The sequence below is a fragment of the Lycium barbarum genome, chromosome 11 (assembly GCF_019175385.1).
Source record: "Lycium barbarum isolate Lr01 chromosome 11, ASM1917538v2, whole genome shotgun sequence".
Taxonomy (NCBI): Eukaryota; Viridiplantae; Streptophyta; class Magnoliopsida; order Solanales; family Solanaceae; genus Lycium; species Lycium barbarum.
This window is the reverse complement of record NC_083347.1, coordinates 6,447,834-6,465,223: the sequence shown is the minus strand read 5'-3', so window position 1 is coordinate 6,465,223 and position 17,390 is coordinate 6,447,834. Positions and strand designations below refer to the sequence as shown.

The following is a 17,390-nucleotide window of genomic DNA, read 5'->3' as shown; positions in this document are numbered from 1 at the left end:
ATGTTATTTCGTATAGGTATCAAGTACGAAGAAGAAATCAACGAGTCAACTAACAATATATCAACATGTCCTTTACAGCTTCGGGAAGTCGCAACACGGAGGTTAGCACTAAAATTTAAAAGCCTGTTGCTATTACATCGAGCAACAAAAACGCCCAATAAAAGCGACAAATTCTAACAGAATATAGAGCTTTAAATTACAAATTGCAAAATAAAAGCAGAAGAAAACTTCTTCAACTAGGAAAACCCCAAAAAATGAATCAGAGGACGAAAATTACAGATGTCCTCACAATGATATGTACACAGAATCAAAAATAATTCAGGAACAAGTAACATCAGAAAAGCAAAATTTTGAACAATAATCTAACCTCAATGTTTAGGCATTTTGATCTCGAGAAGCATGTCCTTGCCATCTGTAATTGAAAGGTCAAAGTTGTTTAGGAAGACCTGAGTACCCAATGCTTCAAAGTGCCCAGAGTCAGACAGAAGCATGCAATATGTATTTCATATTTCTTGATAAATAACACAGCAATTTTCTGTCCATCACTGTGACATCACTTAATAAATAGCCCCAATTTTTTTATTTTATTTTTTGATAAGGATAAATAGCCACAACAATTAGGCAAAATATGCTCAAAATAGTCATGAAATGGAGGAAGAATACATGTTAAGTTTAATATCCGGTCTCTCATCTCACAATTTAAAATAGGCATGATTCGATGAGGAACTTACTTGATGCCTTATAGTAAGTGTTTCACAGCACTACAGGAACTTATTATTTGATGACATTTTGGACAAACCTTGAAAGCAAGAACCTTGCTAGTGGACTCAAATTCGCATTTGAATTAAGCTCTTTACTCTGCTGCTTTTTTTTGCTATCCTCGGTACTTGTACTCTCTGCTTCAATCTTTCCCTTTGAAAAGATGCGACCGGCCAGGTCTTGCAGATCTTTCAATGACGAATCCTTTGAGCTGCAATGAGTTTCTACTCTCTTGAGAAAACTTAAAAAACAAATAGATTTGAGTTATACATTTAAGGGAAGCATAAATTGTGGAATAAATAATAACCTTGCCAGTCGCTGGAGCAACCTAGTCATGAACAGATCGCAAGAACCAGGCTTCATGCGCTCCATATCCATAAAAGAGCTGACCATCGCCTGCATGAGTGAACCATCTGATTCACTAGTAGCAGCCTACACACCAAAGTAGATGAAGAAAAGGTGAGCAAATTATCAGAAGAACAATTATATGCGAGGCCTTTGACTTTTAAGTCTGAAAACTTCTTTGGATCTCATCCGCTTCAGAGGATAATCAATAGTGAAATCTGCATTTCTTTTATCTTCCTCTGAAAAAATAAAGTATAAATGACATGTAAATGTGGCAGGAAATCTGCCGCCTTCACTCAGGGCGAAATGCCAATAGTCAATAACATGTTTCTTGGATGATCAGACGATTCAGGTCAAATTTATTAGATTCACTCTCAACTTCTAAATCACAAGATACCTCAGATGACATCAGACCGTAGCACCATTTCATGGAGTGAATAGGCATATCAATGACAATTTGGAGAAAAAGCATAACATGGAGGTTTGTTCATCTTAGTCGGCAATCAACAAAAGTAGTCTTTTTTCTAACTTCAGCTTACAAAATCTTAATTGTTCCTGCAACAACTGTTCTTTTTGGAAATTTTCTGAATATTGCAGTTCGCAGTGAGATCATCCCTTTCTTATCTTAGTCTAGATAAGATAATCCCTTTCTTATCTTAGTCCAGACAGGAGTTTTTTTAAATCAGTATCTTAGTTAGACTTTATACATGCTAGTATTTGATTCCTAATTCATCTACGAAAACTTCTTGTGGAGATGAGTTCGTTGAAGTCTACAAGTGCCATTGTAGTGCTCTCAATTATAAAATATAAGTAATTACAGATGTCCTATTATTGTTACACACACTGAGAATTGTTCAATGCAATGGTGATGCCTACTTATGGTTAGTTAAAGTTTTATTTTTGCCACCACTTTCCACCTTATTTTCTCATCTTTTTTCAGCCCCTTTCATTCTAATTCAACTCAATGGCATTATCCTACTGAAAACCACTTTACCCCAAAATAGTATGAACCCCTTCCAGCTTCAAATATACACTGTTTAAACCCCAGAAATTGCTGGAAATCAGGCCTACAACAAATGTTTCTGAAAAAGGATCAGCAGCACATACTCTTGTATGGATAGATAAGAATGTATCACAATGTAAACAAGCATAGCTCAACAGACCTCAAGTTCATCTAGCACGACTCCCATAAAACATCACCCATAAGATATCTAAGTTAACTTAAAGCTTAAGTTATACCTCTTTTAATGAAGGAATAAGGAGAACAGATAAAGTGGCAGATGAAGGTGCAGCATGTGTTCTCGCACTATCTTCGTCATCACTTGTATGGCGTGATCTCGAAAACACCTTCTGTGCATCAAGATAGTCCCGAGAGTGCCTGGAAAAATTATGGTGCTTTCAGGGAAGATATGATGGAACTAGCATAAGCCAACTTCAAACCATCTTTCAGCTTCAAAAACTTACGTACCTAGAAGTATCAGAGCTCATTGTTGATTGTTCTGTTTTATTTCCTAGCCCATCACGTTGGACCTCGCCCAATTTTGATCGGTCTCTAACGTTTCCTTTCTTTGATCCTCCTAGCATGGCAACCTTGGCCTAAAAAAGTCCACAGCTAATAAGCCTTACGCAACAAAACATAGAGAGATGGCATATTGGAAGGACTTTAACAAAATTAGAATAATAAATCAGAACCAATGAATGAATAAAAAAATGCAAGTTTGTTAATTGTAAGAACAAATCCCAGCCTAATGGATAAACAATTGCTAGCAAGAATTAAAGATGTACGACCGAGGTTTCTTATATAATCCTTCCTTGATAAAAGTTCTAGGAAATATATTCCGTTTTTATTATCCTTATGGTCGTCACTATACCTAGTTCAAAGTCTAGTCTTACAAAAATCAACCCACAGATTTTAGCATATTTTAGTCAAGACAAATTTCCCATAAATGGAAACCAGAATTAAGTGGGAGAATTCTGAAGTGTGATACCTCTGCAAGGTTTGCTGTGCTGTCTTCAAGCGATGCACTTGAAGATCTCTCTTGAATTCCTAACCTAGATTTTGGCGTTCGAGGAGAATCTGGGTCCTCATGACGTCCACGATAAACTACAGTGCCACTGGAAGAAGCATCCTCGAAAGAAGCAAGTGTGCTACTGGACTGCAAAGTGAATTGACACCGGTAGTCAATGGCAAATACAGCAAAGGGATTTTCGCAGATGCCTGTAAGGAAATTTTGGTAGAAAAGCTGACAATACCAGGGAACTCTGGTCGCTGAACAGAGAAGAGGACTGAAATCCTCTTGGAGATCTCACAACCACTGTTCCAGAACCACTAACTGACAACTCCTCCTGTAAATTGAAGGTTAGGAACTGTGTCACAAGAAGATACTCGCAGAAAAAAATAAAAATGTAAAGGGCGACATAGCTGAACAGTTTTCACCAATAGTTATGATACTTCAAATATCAAGAACAAACATGCTAGAATGCAAAGAACAGAGGTTTTTACTTTTCTTTTTAATTTTTTTATTGTTTTCTTTTGGGAGATCTGTAAGGTAGAATTGGCACGAGCTTGATGCATTTGATTTGTCATTGGACAATACACTAAAACTTGTTGAAGATGACAGGTTATCCAAAGTGAACTCCAACATTTTAGTGCATGAAGAGCACTATAAAACCACCTAAATAAGATTGTTCTGACAGTAAAAGCCTAACATGCTGCCACATTGCAGAATCAATTACTTCATCTTTGGGGAATCATTATGTCTGAGTAAACATATCTGTAATCAAGTTTTCTCCTTCATACAAGCTTCTAAATTTCAGGAGAAGGATCGAAGTAGACACAGATGTAAGTACACACATGCATAGAGAAAAATACACACACTTATAGAGAACAAAGCAATACATCTTCACGAGAATAATCTCTTTTCTCATTGTTGTTTGCATCTCCGCCATCTTTTTGGTTGAAACCCTCTGATGAAGTATAAAGGACAGTTCCAGAAGCAGAGGACCGATTGTTACCACTCTCCATAATTTTTCTTGAAGCAGGTTGATTCAATGGAACTTCTGGTTTCCTATCTCTAACCTGCGGTGGTTTCACACTTCGGACAGTTCCAGTACTAGATGATCCTCCAATGCTGAAGTCCCATCCAGCAGCTTTTAGGGTTTTCCCCTGGCCACTGTAACAATGACACTCAGCCAAGAATCATCACAGATAGCAATAAAGCACATCAAGAGGTTTCACTAACCTGACTTTAACAGTGTCTTCAGAACCGATATCTCTTGTCACCTTAATGGTGCCGGATGCTTCCCCTACAGGTTTCTGGCCATTCCTAGGAGAATCCATATCATCCTTTATTTGAAACTTGGGCCGCTCCCTACAAGAAAACACATATTGATCTTTTTGGGAAGAATACACAATGGTTGACTCTCTATCATTAAGCAACTAATCCTTAAATTCTACACCAGTAATAAAGATTCAGAATTGATAACTAGTCAAAATATGGTATGCCAATATATCATTTACACCCTTCTTTTTTTTTAAACAGGAAATCTATCATTTTCTCCTTTTTGTCACAAAATTTCATGCACTCGACTTTGGAACAATTGTTGAGAAAGAAAATTTGAACAGTGAATATATTATGCTAACAGAGGGAAAGATGTAGGACGACCATAAGTTTCTTTCTGCTTTTCTGGTATTAAAGTCATCTTGTGAAGTATACAAGAGGGACCCGATTAATTTTGTCCACATGAGACAAGACTTACTACCTTAGAAGTAGTTATTTTGGGAAAGTGGAAATATATCTAATTCATGGAGACAGGAGAACCACTGAATCAAATGATACCGAGTATGGTAACACACAAGACCTTAAATTCCTTTTACCAAAGCAAACATGCAAAGAATAACTGTAGGTGCACAAGATGTCAGGAAATAGGATGCACCTGATTCTCTCTAAAAGTCTGGGGCTTTTTCTTGCATTCCTTATAAAACGATGCCTCAGCAGTTCCTTCGCACTTGGCCTCTAGGATCAATAAAAAGGATAGAATAATAAAAAGAATAGAATAAGAGAACTAATATCAGGAAAACCAATATATATATATATATATATATATATATATATATCAACCAAACCTATAAGAGTTCGATAACTAACATCAGGAAAACCAACGTTGCACATATTTTCGTTTTTCCTGATAAATTCAGTGTTCGTAGAGAAGATAGAAGATGAATAAAGGCAGAGGTTAAGAAATGTAGATCATCCATGAAGGATCATGCTTCTACTCTCTTTTTGTTGGCAGCCATCCATAGTGTCTTCAATTGGCTTACATTAGAGTGCAAATTTTGAGGTGCTTGTAATAATTACGTTTGTAAAATGTCCAAACTCCAAATATTAATGATTATTAGTAACCCAGTGAGTCATAGACAAACATTTTCCTTCTAAGAGTATAAGGCTGGAGTGACTCATAAGAATGTATCAAGCAAGTTGGTAACTATATCTATGCATCTAAGGATATATAGGCACCTTTATTAGATGGACCATCATGAACACATCTTGAAGTGCTTTAACATTTGTACAATGGCTCATTCAACAAATAAAGCACCAACAATGGAGATTAAATTATATAAACATCAAACTACAGCAGACAGTGACTCGTCCAAGGTTGCCCACGCCACTTTTTTCAGCTTATTCCAACTGGCACACTATTGTATATAATAGAGGTTTGGATATGTCTTGGAGAGTTGGAGTAGAATGGCTGATCTGATCAAGCTACTTAATGCTATAATAAGAAGTGGTAAGATGCCCAACAAGTGAGAAAGAGTACCCCAATTTCAATATATAAGAACAAAGGAGATATTTCAAGTTGTGCAAACTAACGTGGCATTCCAACTGATGACCCATATGATGAAATTTTAGGAATGAATGATGGAGTATATAGACTTAGGGACACTACACGATTTAACCAACAAGCAGTCTGGATTTATGACTGGTAGATCTGTAATGTACGCGAGATTCTTAATAAGAAGATTGATAGAAATTTATTGCGAGATGAAAAACGATCTATACATGGTGTTTATTAACCTAGATAAAGCACCAACACAATCCTTAGGTAGGTAGTGGGAAAGAAAGAAATTCAGAATAAATATATAGATGTCAAAGGATATGTACAGAGTCGTCACTAGTGAGAATAGTAGGAGATATGATGAAGTTCATAACTGTGAATGCACAGCTAGGGATTGGAATTGAGCTCGTACTTGTTTACCCTTAGTTATGAATGACCTAAATAACGCGAACTAAGATTGAGTTCATACAGTGTTGCTATCTACGGAAGACATAGTGCTAATTGCCGAAACCAGGGTGTCAACCAGAAGCTGGAACGGCAGAGAAGCACTTTCAAGAGTAAATGTTTTAACATAAGTATAAGTAAGACTGAATACGTGCACCGCAAGTTTAATCAACATAAGAGTGATGTTGAGGTGAGATTAAATGGGATTACAATGCCTAAATGCAAGAAATTCAGAAATTTATGCTCGATTTTCCAAGAGAATAGTATGATAGATGAAGATGTTACACAAAACAATCAAAGCAAGATGGTTTAATGAAGAGTGAAGGAGTTAATGAAGACGAAGTAGAAAAAAATCACACGGAAAGAAGTTGTCTCGAAATATCAAATATCTACAACAGGCTCAATGAAAAATAGGACACAACAGAAGAAAATGATCTATAAGGTGATAAGACTTAGTTAGGAACGTGTCATAGTCATGCTAATAAGTCTACTTTAAATGTTATGTTTTCTTGAAGCCTTTTAGTCATTTAGAGATTTATATCCCCGTAAAAAATGTGGAGTCTACTTATTGGGTGATATTTATAGATAACCATATTATATGATTGCGTAGGTTCTCTACTTTTTGTGGCATAAGGGTAGTAATGAGGGAGTTTTACCCATTATATATTTACCTAAATAAGAGAACTTCTTTAGTTTTTTTTTTTTTTTGTATAATATTGGTCTATGATTAACTTAGATGGATAAACACAATCAGTGAAGATCCATATAATTTACCACAACTTGCTTGCGATCGAGGTGTAGTTGTTGTATACTGAAAGCCCTGGTTGTTTAAAAGCGCTTACCCCTTTTGGACCAACTTCTACTTAAAAGAATCTAACTCCAACCTTTTTCTTTGCATGGACGGAGGACCACTTATAGGCGCATGGAAGCATGATGATATCAAGCACAGAAAGGAACAGAGAAGTTGAGAGAGAAGAAAAAAAAAAAGACAAAGGACTTGGCAGCACAAAAGGTGGAACCTACCTCAGCAGCACTCTTCTTCAAACATAAGGACACAATTTCTTTGAGAGGACGAGAAAAATGTTCATCTAGCTGCACAATAACAGAAAAGACATTAAACGCTACCTCTTAAAGAACAAAAGAGTATCACCAAATAAAAACACTAGTAAATCAGAAGCGGATAAACAAAATAATCAGAAACATTGAACTGGAAAAAGTATAACCTGGGGAGGATTTTCTCGAGGTATGATAAAAAGTACTCTCATAGGGTGCAGATCAGCAAGTGGGGGTTCCCCTTTGGCCATCTCAATTGCAGTTATACCAAGTGACCAAATATCAGCCTGTACAGAAGAAAAAGCTCTTAGTGTTTGGCCGAAACCTTAAGCAAAAGTATGCAAAAAAACCAATACAGGAGTTTCAACAAGAATCATTTCAATCAGCAATAGAAGGAATTAAGACTAAGAACTACACAAGGAGGAACTGGGAAAAGGAACAATCAGATGAAGGATCGACACCATATATTGCTGCAGTTCAAGAGATACCTTCTCATTGTATCCGTCTGAGTTCTGAATAACTTCAGGTGCCATCCAGAACGGTGTTCCTACAAATGTCTGCAAATATTAATTACATTAGCGAAACTTTACTGACTTGATCCCACTTCTAACCAACAATATCCAATGCAACTTCCAGCAAAACTGTGACATGTAACCCAAAGACTTCTATAACTACTCAACAAGAAATGATACTGCATTCAGCAATGTGATTGAGCAAGAAAATCGAGCTATCAAAAAACCAATTCCACAAGTATAGCAAATTGTACCTTTCTCCTAGAGATCGTCCTTGTCAGCTGAGCAGAAACACCAAAATCTGCTACCTGTGGAAGAGCAGATCAGAAAACAAGAAACGCGCCGACATGATAGTAACCACATTGTTATCTTCCTCTCAGATATAATTTGAAACATAACAAAGGATCATGTTAGTATACCTTCACATCACCATTTTCAGACAGCAAGATATTAGCCGCTGCAAAAACAACGATAGAACTATGTCATTTCCACAATAAAAAGTGGGTATTGGGCCTCAAAACTGAAAAATAAGTTGTTAGCAAAGTAAGGGAAGAAGCAATTAACAAATGAAGACAACTTCCGAAGAATTAACAATTTATAAAGTAGATCTCAGCTGCTGCAGTTTAATACCAAGAAGCATCTAATTTCAAAATGTGGTAACCTCACGGCAAGAACTGATTATCAAGTTTGACCCACCCGTTGTTTCAAAATCTAAAGCTCTGGCCAACCTTTTAGCAAATAAAACTGAAGATAAAAGAAAATACCAGTGTAGATATCTCCAGGTTATCAATATTTAGCTACAAAAGAAAACAATGAACCTTTGATATCGCGATGAATTTTTCCTTCAGAGTGGAGGTATTCAACAGCATGAAGCAAATCACGTAAAATACATGCAATAGACATTTCATCCAATGGCTGATTTGGTTGAATCTGCAGAAACGAATCCTGGTAAGTATCCAGAGAAAAGTTCATCGAATACATGACAGACATTTAGCTTCTGGTGGACCACTATGTCTTAGCGAAACAAAACTAAAGCGCCTATAATACGTGGTCTGGAATGTAGTAACGTTGTGGCTGGAGGTGTTGAACATCAACAGATATTTCAGCCTAATAAGAAAAAAGATAATCGCACTATGCTAACCAGTACTACGAAATGATTAGGTCTGGCGCAAGTTACTTTGGTTGTAGAAACTTTGGAGAGAGCGGAACATAATAGTGTTTGAAGTAATCAAAATTCCAGATTCAGAGCATGTAGCAAGCTTTTATCCATTTATCCGGCACTAACTATCTTTGCACTCGTATATATAATTAAATGAACTTGGCCAGGAATGTTGTCATATCTGGATATTATCTGTACTCCTGTCTCCTGGTATATGGGCTCTTCTCTTGTTGGCAAAGCAATCATTATTATCTTCAAACCCCAACCAAACGAAAAAGGTATGTAGTGCAAGTATAAGCCAAACGAAGCTGAGGGTCCCTTTAGTTTTGGCAATTCAAATAGTATAAGTAACAAACCCAGAGGAGGTATAAGTTAAATAACCAAAATAGCTATGGCAGTGGGGTATCATAGACTAACTCAACAATTTGGCTAAGCCTGGTTTTGAAAGTCGAAAGTCAAGCTTTACGTTTGACACAATGGCCCAGCTGATCCCTAAAACAAGAAATGTTTAGCAGTGAGCAACCAGAGTTTGGGAAGAGCTAGTGATAGCTAAGGTCCATAGAGTGAGTTGAGAAGGACGTTATACTACACTACAAAGACATTCCCTTTCATTCAATTAATCATCAAGATACCTTTAAGCTTTTGAGGCCGTTATTCTATCCCTCAATTAAATTAGTTCCACATTTAAATTCTATTCAATTGATCATCGAGATATTTTTTAGGTTTCGAGGCCATTATTCTATCCTTCAATTACATAAGTCCCGAATTTGGTTAACTGCACCTATAAAGCATTTTAAGTTCATCCCCACCAGTCAACACGGGATTTTCCTTGAGTTCCTAAAATTACTATTTCCTTTATAAGCTTTAACATAGTGAAATAGATTTTCCTTCAATAAGCAGAATAAGATTCAGAAACTCCAAACGAATGTCAGATCAAAGTCAGGAAAGCTCCACTGCTGGTACATGCAGACAGAATGGGAGAAACCATAGAACTCTCTTTTTTTCTGGGATAAGTAACAGATAACCTTAAACTATCTCATATCACCGATTTCCTCTCACCTCAACATATCCAGCACAAAATTTAGAGCTACTCGTGCTGTATAATACATATAGCCATAGGAAAGTAGAAACAACATATTAGACTGATTTGACTTCAAAATTTTGGGGCCACATTTAAATGCTTTGTATGGAAGTCACCAAAGATGCAGTTACACATTGTATATTTTTTTTGACGAAGCTGTTGCATTAAAAAAGCATCAAGAAGATGCATGAATGATTACAATTCATATGGTTATAACTCCAAATACTGCAAAAAAACTAGTATGAGCTGGGAGTTAAGAACAGAAGCAAAAACTCAAGGCTGCTAAGCCACTGAGAGGGAGCTGATAAAATCTAAAAGGGGAATGACATCATTTACAGGGGAATTTACACTTGTATATATTATATCCTGTACTAAACTCACCGCCTCAAACTCAAAGTTAATCCCGTTATTTTATGACGAATATTCACTTCGTATCCAGGATAATTGTTTAGTTAGGGCAGAAAGATTGGCATTATCTTAGATTTTTCCACTTACTAGATCAGCAACTGAACCACCAGCCATGTATTCCATTATTATCCATAGCTTAGTCTGGTGCAGGTATGACCCGTAGTACTCTGTAATATAGGGAGATCGACATTGTGATAAAACTGCAATTTCCTGAAAAAGTCATTCAATAAGACCCTGCTCAGTTAATGTTCTAATATGATCACCAACAAATAACATAAGTCGATAAAAACGTGAGCATACCTTTTGGATATCCTCAACTTCATCCTCTCTGAATGACAATGACAAAAAGGCAATTTAGAATAAACTAAAACTGTAACCAATTTATAACAAGGGCAGTGACAGAAAGTCAAGAAATATACAATGAAGCAATTTAATTGTATGAAACAACAGTTTCCATGTTCTCCATCCAGCTTGGACTGCTTTACGTAACTAGAACCAATTATAAACAATAGTTTTTTCTTAAAGGTCGTACTAATGGCAAAAGTATTTTTGTCGATATCTCAGTTGTGATGATTCAGAAAGTTATAGCCCAACTCCACTTACCAAAAAGTTAAAGTGTGCTTCAACTACCAAAAAAAATTTGAGAGAATTCATGGACTTTCAGTACAAACATTTAAACTTATTAAAAAAAAAAGGTACAGTTCAAATACGAAGCAAATTAATTACCTTTACCTGATCAAACAAGTATATGAAGTGAATTAAGAACATATAGGGACTAAATGTTTAGTTGGTCAGTCTATCACTCTATCTGCCACAAAGCCCACATGTATTCAAGCTCTAATCAAGTAGATCAAAGTAAAGACTCTTGGAACACTCTTCCATAACAAATATATGAAAAAGAAAGCTTTCAACTCATCTTTCTCTTAAACTAGCTTGATACAAATTTGTAGAGACCTGAAGATAATCATATAAGAACAGCAAGGAGTAAAATCAGAAATCACTAGTTATAGATTGCACTGATTGTGCCTGGTATCAGTTCTAACCATTGAATCAACATATTTTCTGCTGTATCGATTGTACAAGATTAATCTAATTTCCAACCTACTTCGCGAAATTGACAAAAGATGATACAGCTCATAGTTTATCAACCTATTTGGAAGTTCTGCCAAGGGAGTCTAGTCTCATTTCTATATCCTTGACTGATTATTCACACAATAGAAACATAACTTAAAAGTACATAAAAGAAGATGCACTGCCCAGATGATATACAAAATAAGCAGAACAAGAGTAAAATATAACATTGCAGCTTCCATATAAGCTGTCATTGTACTCTCTCTCCATGGAAAGGAGAGTAAATGAACAGCAGCTCCTGCTAAACAACACATCAAACTCCAAAAGAAGTACTCAAGGCCATATACTCACGATTCTTCTAGATCAATAACCTTGATTGCAACCTCTTTGTTTAGTTCCTTATCAAACCTGCAAATCAAGAAAAATACGAACCAGATATATTACAATACTTATTAACATGATGATATCTCAGGAACAAAAAATTAATGTCAAGCTGGTGGAAAATTCAAAGTAGCTCGGACTAGGGTGCAGGTGTCCGATACGGGTGCGGATCTGGAGGTCGGATCCTACATGATCTAAATTTTAAGATTCGGGGTGTGGATCTAGGAAGGGATATGGTGCATGGTTGCCCCCCGTCCTTTCTTTCTATATCGGGTTTTAAATTCCCAGAAACCGCACTGGGGATTCGGCAAAATAATTCAAATATCTAATAATAAATTTATGATGAGACAATATGTGCAAATCTTACCAGATGTCCCGAGGCGAAATTATTGATCAAGAGGAGAATCCCAGAAGGAGATATAAGGAAGGAATGACATAGAAATTTCTATATACAAGGTATTCCATTTTCTTCAATTTCACCTTAGTTTTTCTTTTGATTACAAAAATCATTGTATCTGTCTGAATTTCTCCATCGATTTTGGTCAAAGTACCAAAAATCGGTTGACCATATCCGGCACTGGAAGTGAAGAGTCCGAGCAACTTAGGTGGATATAACAAAGAAAAAATTAAACCTTTCATTGCTAGAATAGCTTTCGCTTAGTTGACTCAAAAAAAAATAGAATAGCTTTCGCTTAGTCAAGACATGGGTTTCTCAGATACAGAAGTGTTTATCGCTATTGTCATACTATTGTATATCTCTTAATAAGTATGCAAATCCAGACTAGACAAAGGCTGGCCTATTACACTTATTCCCTGTTTCCACTTTCCATAGCTAAAGAATAAGACGCTGATTGAGATTAGGGACCATGCAAAACAACTAGGTTTTCCTTATCTTTCTGATAAAGAATGGCATTCAAGTTCGCTATCAAAAAAAAAACGGCATTCAAGTCCCATGAGCTGTTAGAGAGCTTCTTACCAAAAATATAGAATTAAAATCTATAGATGCACTAAAAATACTTTATCAGCTTGTGTAGCAATAGATCAAATAAATGCCGTTACCAGCGTCAGCTCAGGTTAAACGTAAAAGAGAGTGCATTTAAACCGCATGGCACATCTAATATCCATTTGCATAAATAAGGAGGTAGCAGCTTAAAAGAACCCAAATCCTTGGCCTAGCAATTTATCAACCTGTTGAAACAGGATACTCTCTCCGTCCCAATTTATATCACGGCGTTTGACTGGGCAAGAAGTTTAAGAAATAAAGAAAGACTTTTGAATCTTGTGGTGTTAAGTCAGAGAAATTTTTGTGGCTAGAAATCATTTCATTAAAATGGGAATTTTAGAGATAAATTGTTGTTAAATATAGAAAGATGTCAGTCTTTTTGGGACTGACTAAAAAGGAAAGAGTGTCGTATAAATTCGGACGGAGGGAGTACATAATTTACCAACAGGTTTATTCTTTTTCGTCTCAGTTTTAACATGGTAGGGAAGAAGCGAATGACAATCTTTAAGTTACTGTGTCTGCCCCACACCCTTCTCCCCGTGCTCGTCCTTCAAAAATCTAACATCATTCGGTGCTATTTCTATAGTGCTATTTGAAAAAAAAAATGCAAAGAAAAAAACTCTCATTGATAGATTTACCAAATTTTGTACTGTCAGACGGCACTCTTCTACTGGCTAAGATATGCTGCGAGAATGTCATATCCAATGGTTTGTCCATGTTCTAAGGCGATCTCTAAATGCAACGGTACATAGGTGCAACAACTAAAATGATTAAAGGTGCTAAAAAGGGATATAGTATATCTAAATTCACAAGGAAGGAAGTTGTTTAAAAAACCTTACAATCTCTTAGAATTAATGCAGATGCAAAGAACAAAGCGTAATGAAAATAAGGGATTCATCTTCATTAAAAAATGAAAATAAGGGATTCATATACGCAATACCAACTAGTTATAATTAAGGTTTAGTTGTTATACTAAATGTACATTAAATTAAGTGTCTCCCAAGAGTATATATTGTCATTTGTCCAAACCTTTAAATATATCGCGCTCTGTTTTTCAATTCACCTCAAATGTGCACGTTAACTCAATAATGGACGGATCAATCGGACTAAGTAGAAATACGTATTATGATAAAATCAACCTAATATTTGTTTGGGTCACTACTGAATACCAAATATGCGTTGTGTAACAATTGGGTTGAAATGTTCTTGTCTTCCTCCTATTTACATTTTTTTTTTTTTGCCGTTAGAATTAACTTTTTTATGTCCTTCTAGTTTAGAATTCAATTAGCAAATCAAGAAACAATTTATTGCTTTATAATTTTTAGATTTAAGTTGTCTATATAGGTATCGTAAAGTAGAATTTTACTACCAGGTTACCCAGTCGCAACTTGCACGTGACTTAACATAGCAGGTATTGGTAGGTATATTAAAAAACAAAGTAAGTGAAATGCTAGTACCTATTAATTTACACCGATTCTGTAAATACAGTCAAGTATATAACTTATATCTATATTATTCTATCCCAATTCAGCCAAAAAGTTTTGATAGATTAAATTGAACTCGACATAGTATGACTTGGTTACCAAATTTTATGAACGACATCCAGTAGGACAATTTATGGGCCGGTATGGATAGAAGTTTCTCTGGCACAAATCAGTGTTAAAGAGACTGATGGACTATCAATAAGCCTATTTTCCAAATACATTCCATCACCCAAATGAGTGGGAAGGCTTCAGTCCGATACCTCCAATTCTAAACTATTTAGTCTTTAAGAAATCACTTGTATAACATCCCTAAAGGTTCATTCTTTGAGACAGTGAGTGGTTAATGCTTTGTATGTAGATCTCAACTCCCTTAAATTCAAAGTTTCCAAGTGGAATTCCAATTGCCGATAAATTTAAAATTCTAGATCCAATTCTATTAAAGGTATGACTAAGAGAATCTTTACTTATAGAGAACTCATAATTTTGTATTAGAAAAAGTATGTAATGGCACGAAACAGGACCGAATCAAGTGGCATGTACGTGGAAGATTCATATAATTTACCCAAACTAATTTGAAATTAAAGTGTAATTGATTGATCGATAATGCCTAGTAGCGAAAGCAAGATGTAAATATACTAACACAATAAAAACATTAAAAGGCAAAGTATTTAGTAGCATGAAACAGGACCGAATCGAGTGGCATGGACGTGTAAGATTCATATAATTTACCCAAACTAATTTGAGATTGAAGCGTAATTCATTGATTGATAATGCATAGTAACAAAACCAATAAGCAAACACATTAACAAAATAAAACATTCTCATCCTTACCCTTTATAGACATCCCCGAACGAGCCTCTTCCAATAAGCTCCAAATCACTAAATCTAGATCCTGAGGCTTCAATAAGCGCAGCTGCATCCGCCATTTTTATATACAAAACTATCTTTTTTCCTTACACACTCACAGTAGATGAACTGCTCAAAGGAACTGGTCCTTATCGAGGAACACTGGAAAACGTCGAAGTAAAGCTATTTCATACCGCGAAACCACTAAAATACAACCACTCCACATCACCTAGCTTGCACTTCTCATTCAACTCATAAAATGTAGTCACTTAATCTCACTCTCTCCACCGAAAAACAATCTGGAAAAACATTAAGTACCACAATTAACCAATAATAACACAAAATTATAATATTCACACTATTAAACACATAAATACACGAAATAAAGCAAAATTTGAGATCTGAAATGCATAAAAAAAACTACAATAAATATAACTAAATCCAAAATGCAAGTAACTCAGTAACACAAAATATACATACATATATAAAGAGATTACTCGTTAGGTAATAATAATGACAGTTCATCAAATACTACGTTTCCAAAAATAAATCGATAGCGAAACGGTGCCAAACAAAGAACAATTTAAAAAAAAACAAATACTAATAAAAAACTGCTTGGATTTTTCTTTTTTCTTTTTGTTTTTTTCACCGAATCTAAAAGACTAACGTTTTGTAAATGTAAATTAGAACGGTTGATTGATAACTAATTTCAACAGTAAATAAATAGATCTCACTTGTTTTCGGTTTCTCTTGTTTTGGGCTAATTATTATTATGTACAACAAGGGATCGAGAAGAAGGAGTGTTGTTTTGTTTTCTGTAATTCATTTATTGGGGGAAAAAATTATTTTGTGTTTGGACCGGGTTTTTGGGTCAGCCGGGTTGTTCTTATTCGTTCGTACTACCTGGACTGGACTCTATTTTCACAACGAGAATTCAGATTTGTTGCTTCTGACTTCTGAGTTTTTGTTCTTTTTTACTGTTGGCCATGGTAGTTTTTTTTTTTTAATGACACGGAACTACAACCGCTATCCTTCGGGTGCACACAGAGTAAACCCAGTGTGCAATAGCTCACAAACCACACAGGAGAGATAACCCGCACTACGCACGACCTAGAAGGTAAATCCCCTACTGTTGTAAGTAGGAGTTTTCGAACCTGAGACCTCCATTATGAAAGCCTCATGCTCAAACAACTGAACCACTCTTGCGGGTTTGGCGATGATAGTTTTTAAAAAAGAAAACTTTTTTTTGTGATGATAAGTAAAATGATTTTAGTTTCTTAAAAAAGATTAGATTTATTGAAGTCTTTATTAAGTAGTAAGGGAGGTACTACTAGTATTTTGTATTTCGTAATATAGATAGGGGATATATTGATTATCGAACCTATTTAGTTGTCTCTGTAAAAAATAATGGACGATTTATTATGTATTAAATCATAGGTATTTCATTGGTTCATAAAAGTAAACACCAAACTAATCAAAGATATCGAGAACAAAGATATGTTGATAAAAAAAAATTTGATGAATTCATTCTGCAACCTCAGACTCAAAGAATAAATATAGATAAAATGAGTTACTGCTTGCACGCCTTTTGTTAGGTCAACAATGGACAGATCAAAATGGATTAAATAGAAATATGTGTTGAGTAATAATTGGGTTGAAATGTTCTCGTCACCATTTTATTTTTATTTTTTTGGGCTGGAGAATTAACTTTTTTTGTATTTCTAGCTTGGAATTCAAGAAACAATTTATTGGTTTATGATTTTTAGAGATTAGATATAAGTTGTATACATCAATCTTTTTCTTTTCTTTTTTCGTAAAAGAGATTTGCTCTCAGGTTACCTAATTGAACGTGACTATACATAGTAAGTTTAGTCGCTAACAGAGTAATTAAAATGCTAGTACTATAACTTACACCGATAATGTAAATACACGAAGTTTATAACTTGTGTTTATATATTCAAATCTCACTTCAGCCAAAAAGTTTGATGGATTAATTTGTAGTCAACAT

General features: G+C 35.3%; 1 protein-coding gene across 2 annotated transcripts; it reads right to left on the bottom strand.

Annotated features, from left to right (window-relative positions):
- Positions 1-28: 28 nt before the first annotated feature.
- LOC132620429 (uncharacterized) lies at positions 29-16,299 on the bottom strand. Of its 2 annotated transcripts, none has more exons than XM_060335104.1 (21): positions 16,117-16,299; positions 15,368-15,681; positions 12,020-12,076; positions 10,898-10,925; positions 10,685-10,807; positions 8,768-8,879; positions 8,369-8,406; positions 8,204-8,257; positions 7,926-7,994; positions 7,608-7,724; positions 7,408-7,476; positions 5,041-5,120; positions 4,347-4,475; positions 4,004-4,277; positions 3,358-3,447; positions 3,093-3,260; positions 2,573-2,700; positions 2,344-2,482; positions 1,067-1,191; positions 800-970; positions 29-412 (listed from the first exon to the last, which is right to left on the bottom strand). In XM_060335104.1, exons 2-21 carry the CDS (start codon positions 15,460-15,462, stop codon positions 376-378), a joined length of 2,103 nt encoding a protein of 700 aa, XP_060191087.1. In that variant the 5' UTR covers positions 15,463-15,681; positions 16,117-16,299; the 3' UTR covers positions 29-375. The 2 variants fall into 2 exon arrangements, with proteins under 2 accessions (XP_060191087.1, XP_060191086.1); XM_060335103.1 differs by having other exon boundaries at positions 3,358-3,450; positions 16,117-16,297.
- Between the last annotated feature and the right edge of the window lie 1,091 nt (positions 16,300-17,390).

Coding starts and splice junctions, on each gene's coding strand:
- LOC132620429 (XM_060335103.1), bottom strand. CDS start 15,462: ATGGCGGATGCAGCTGCGCTTATTGAAGCCTCAGGATCTAGATTTAGT. Junction 4,278..4,346: donor GAAGACACTGTTAAAGTCAG/GTTAGTGAAACC, acceptor TCATTGTTACAG/TGGCCAGGGGAAAACCCTAA. Junction 1,192..2,343: donor TTATTCCTTCATTAAAAGAG/GTATAACTTAAG, acceptor TTTGGTGTGTAG/GCTGCTACTAGTGAATCAGA.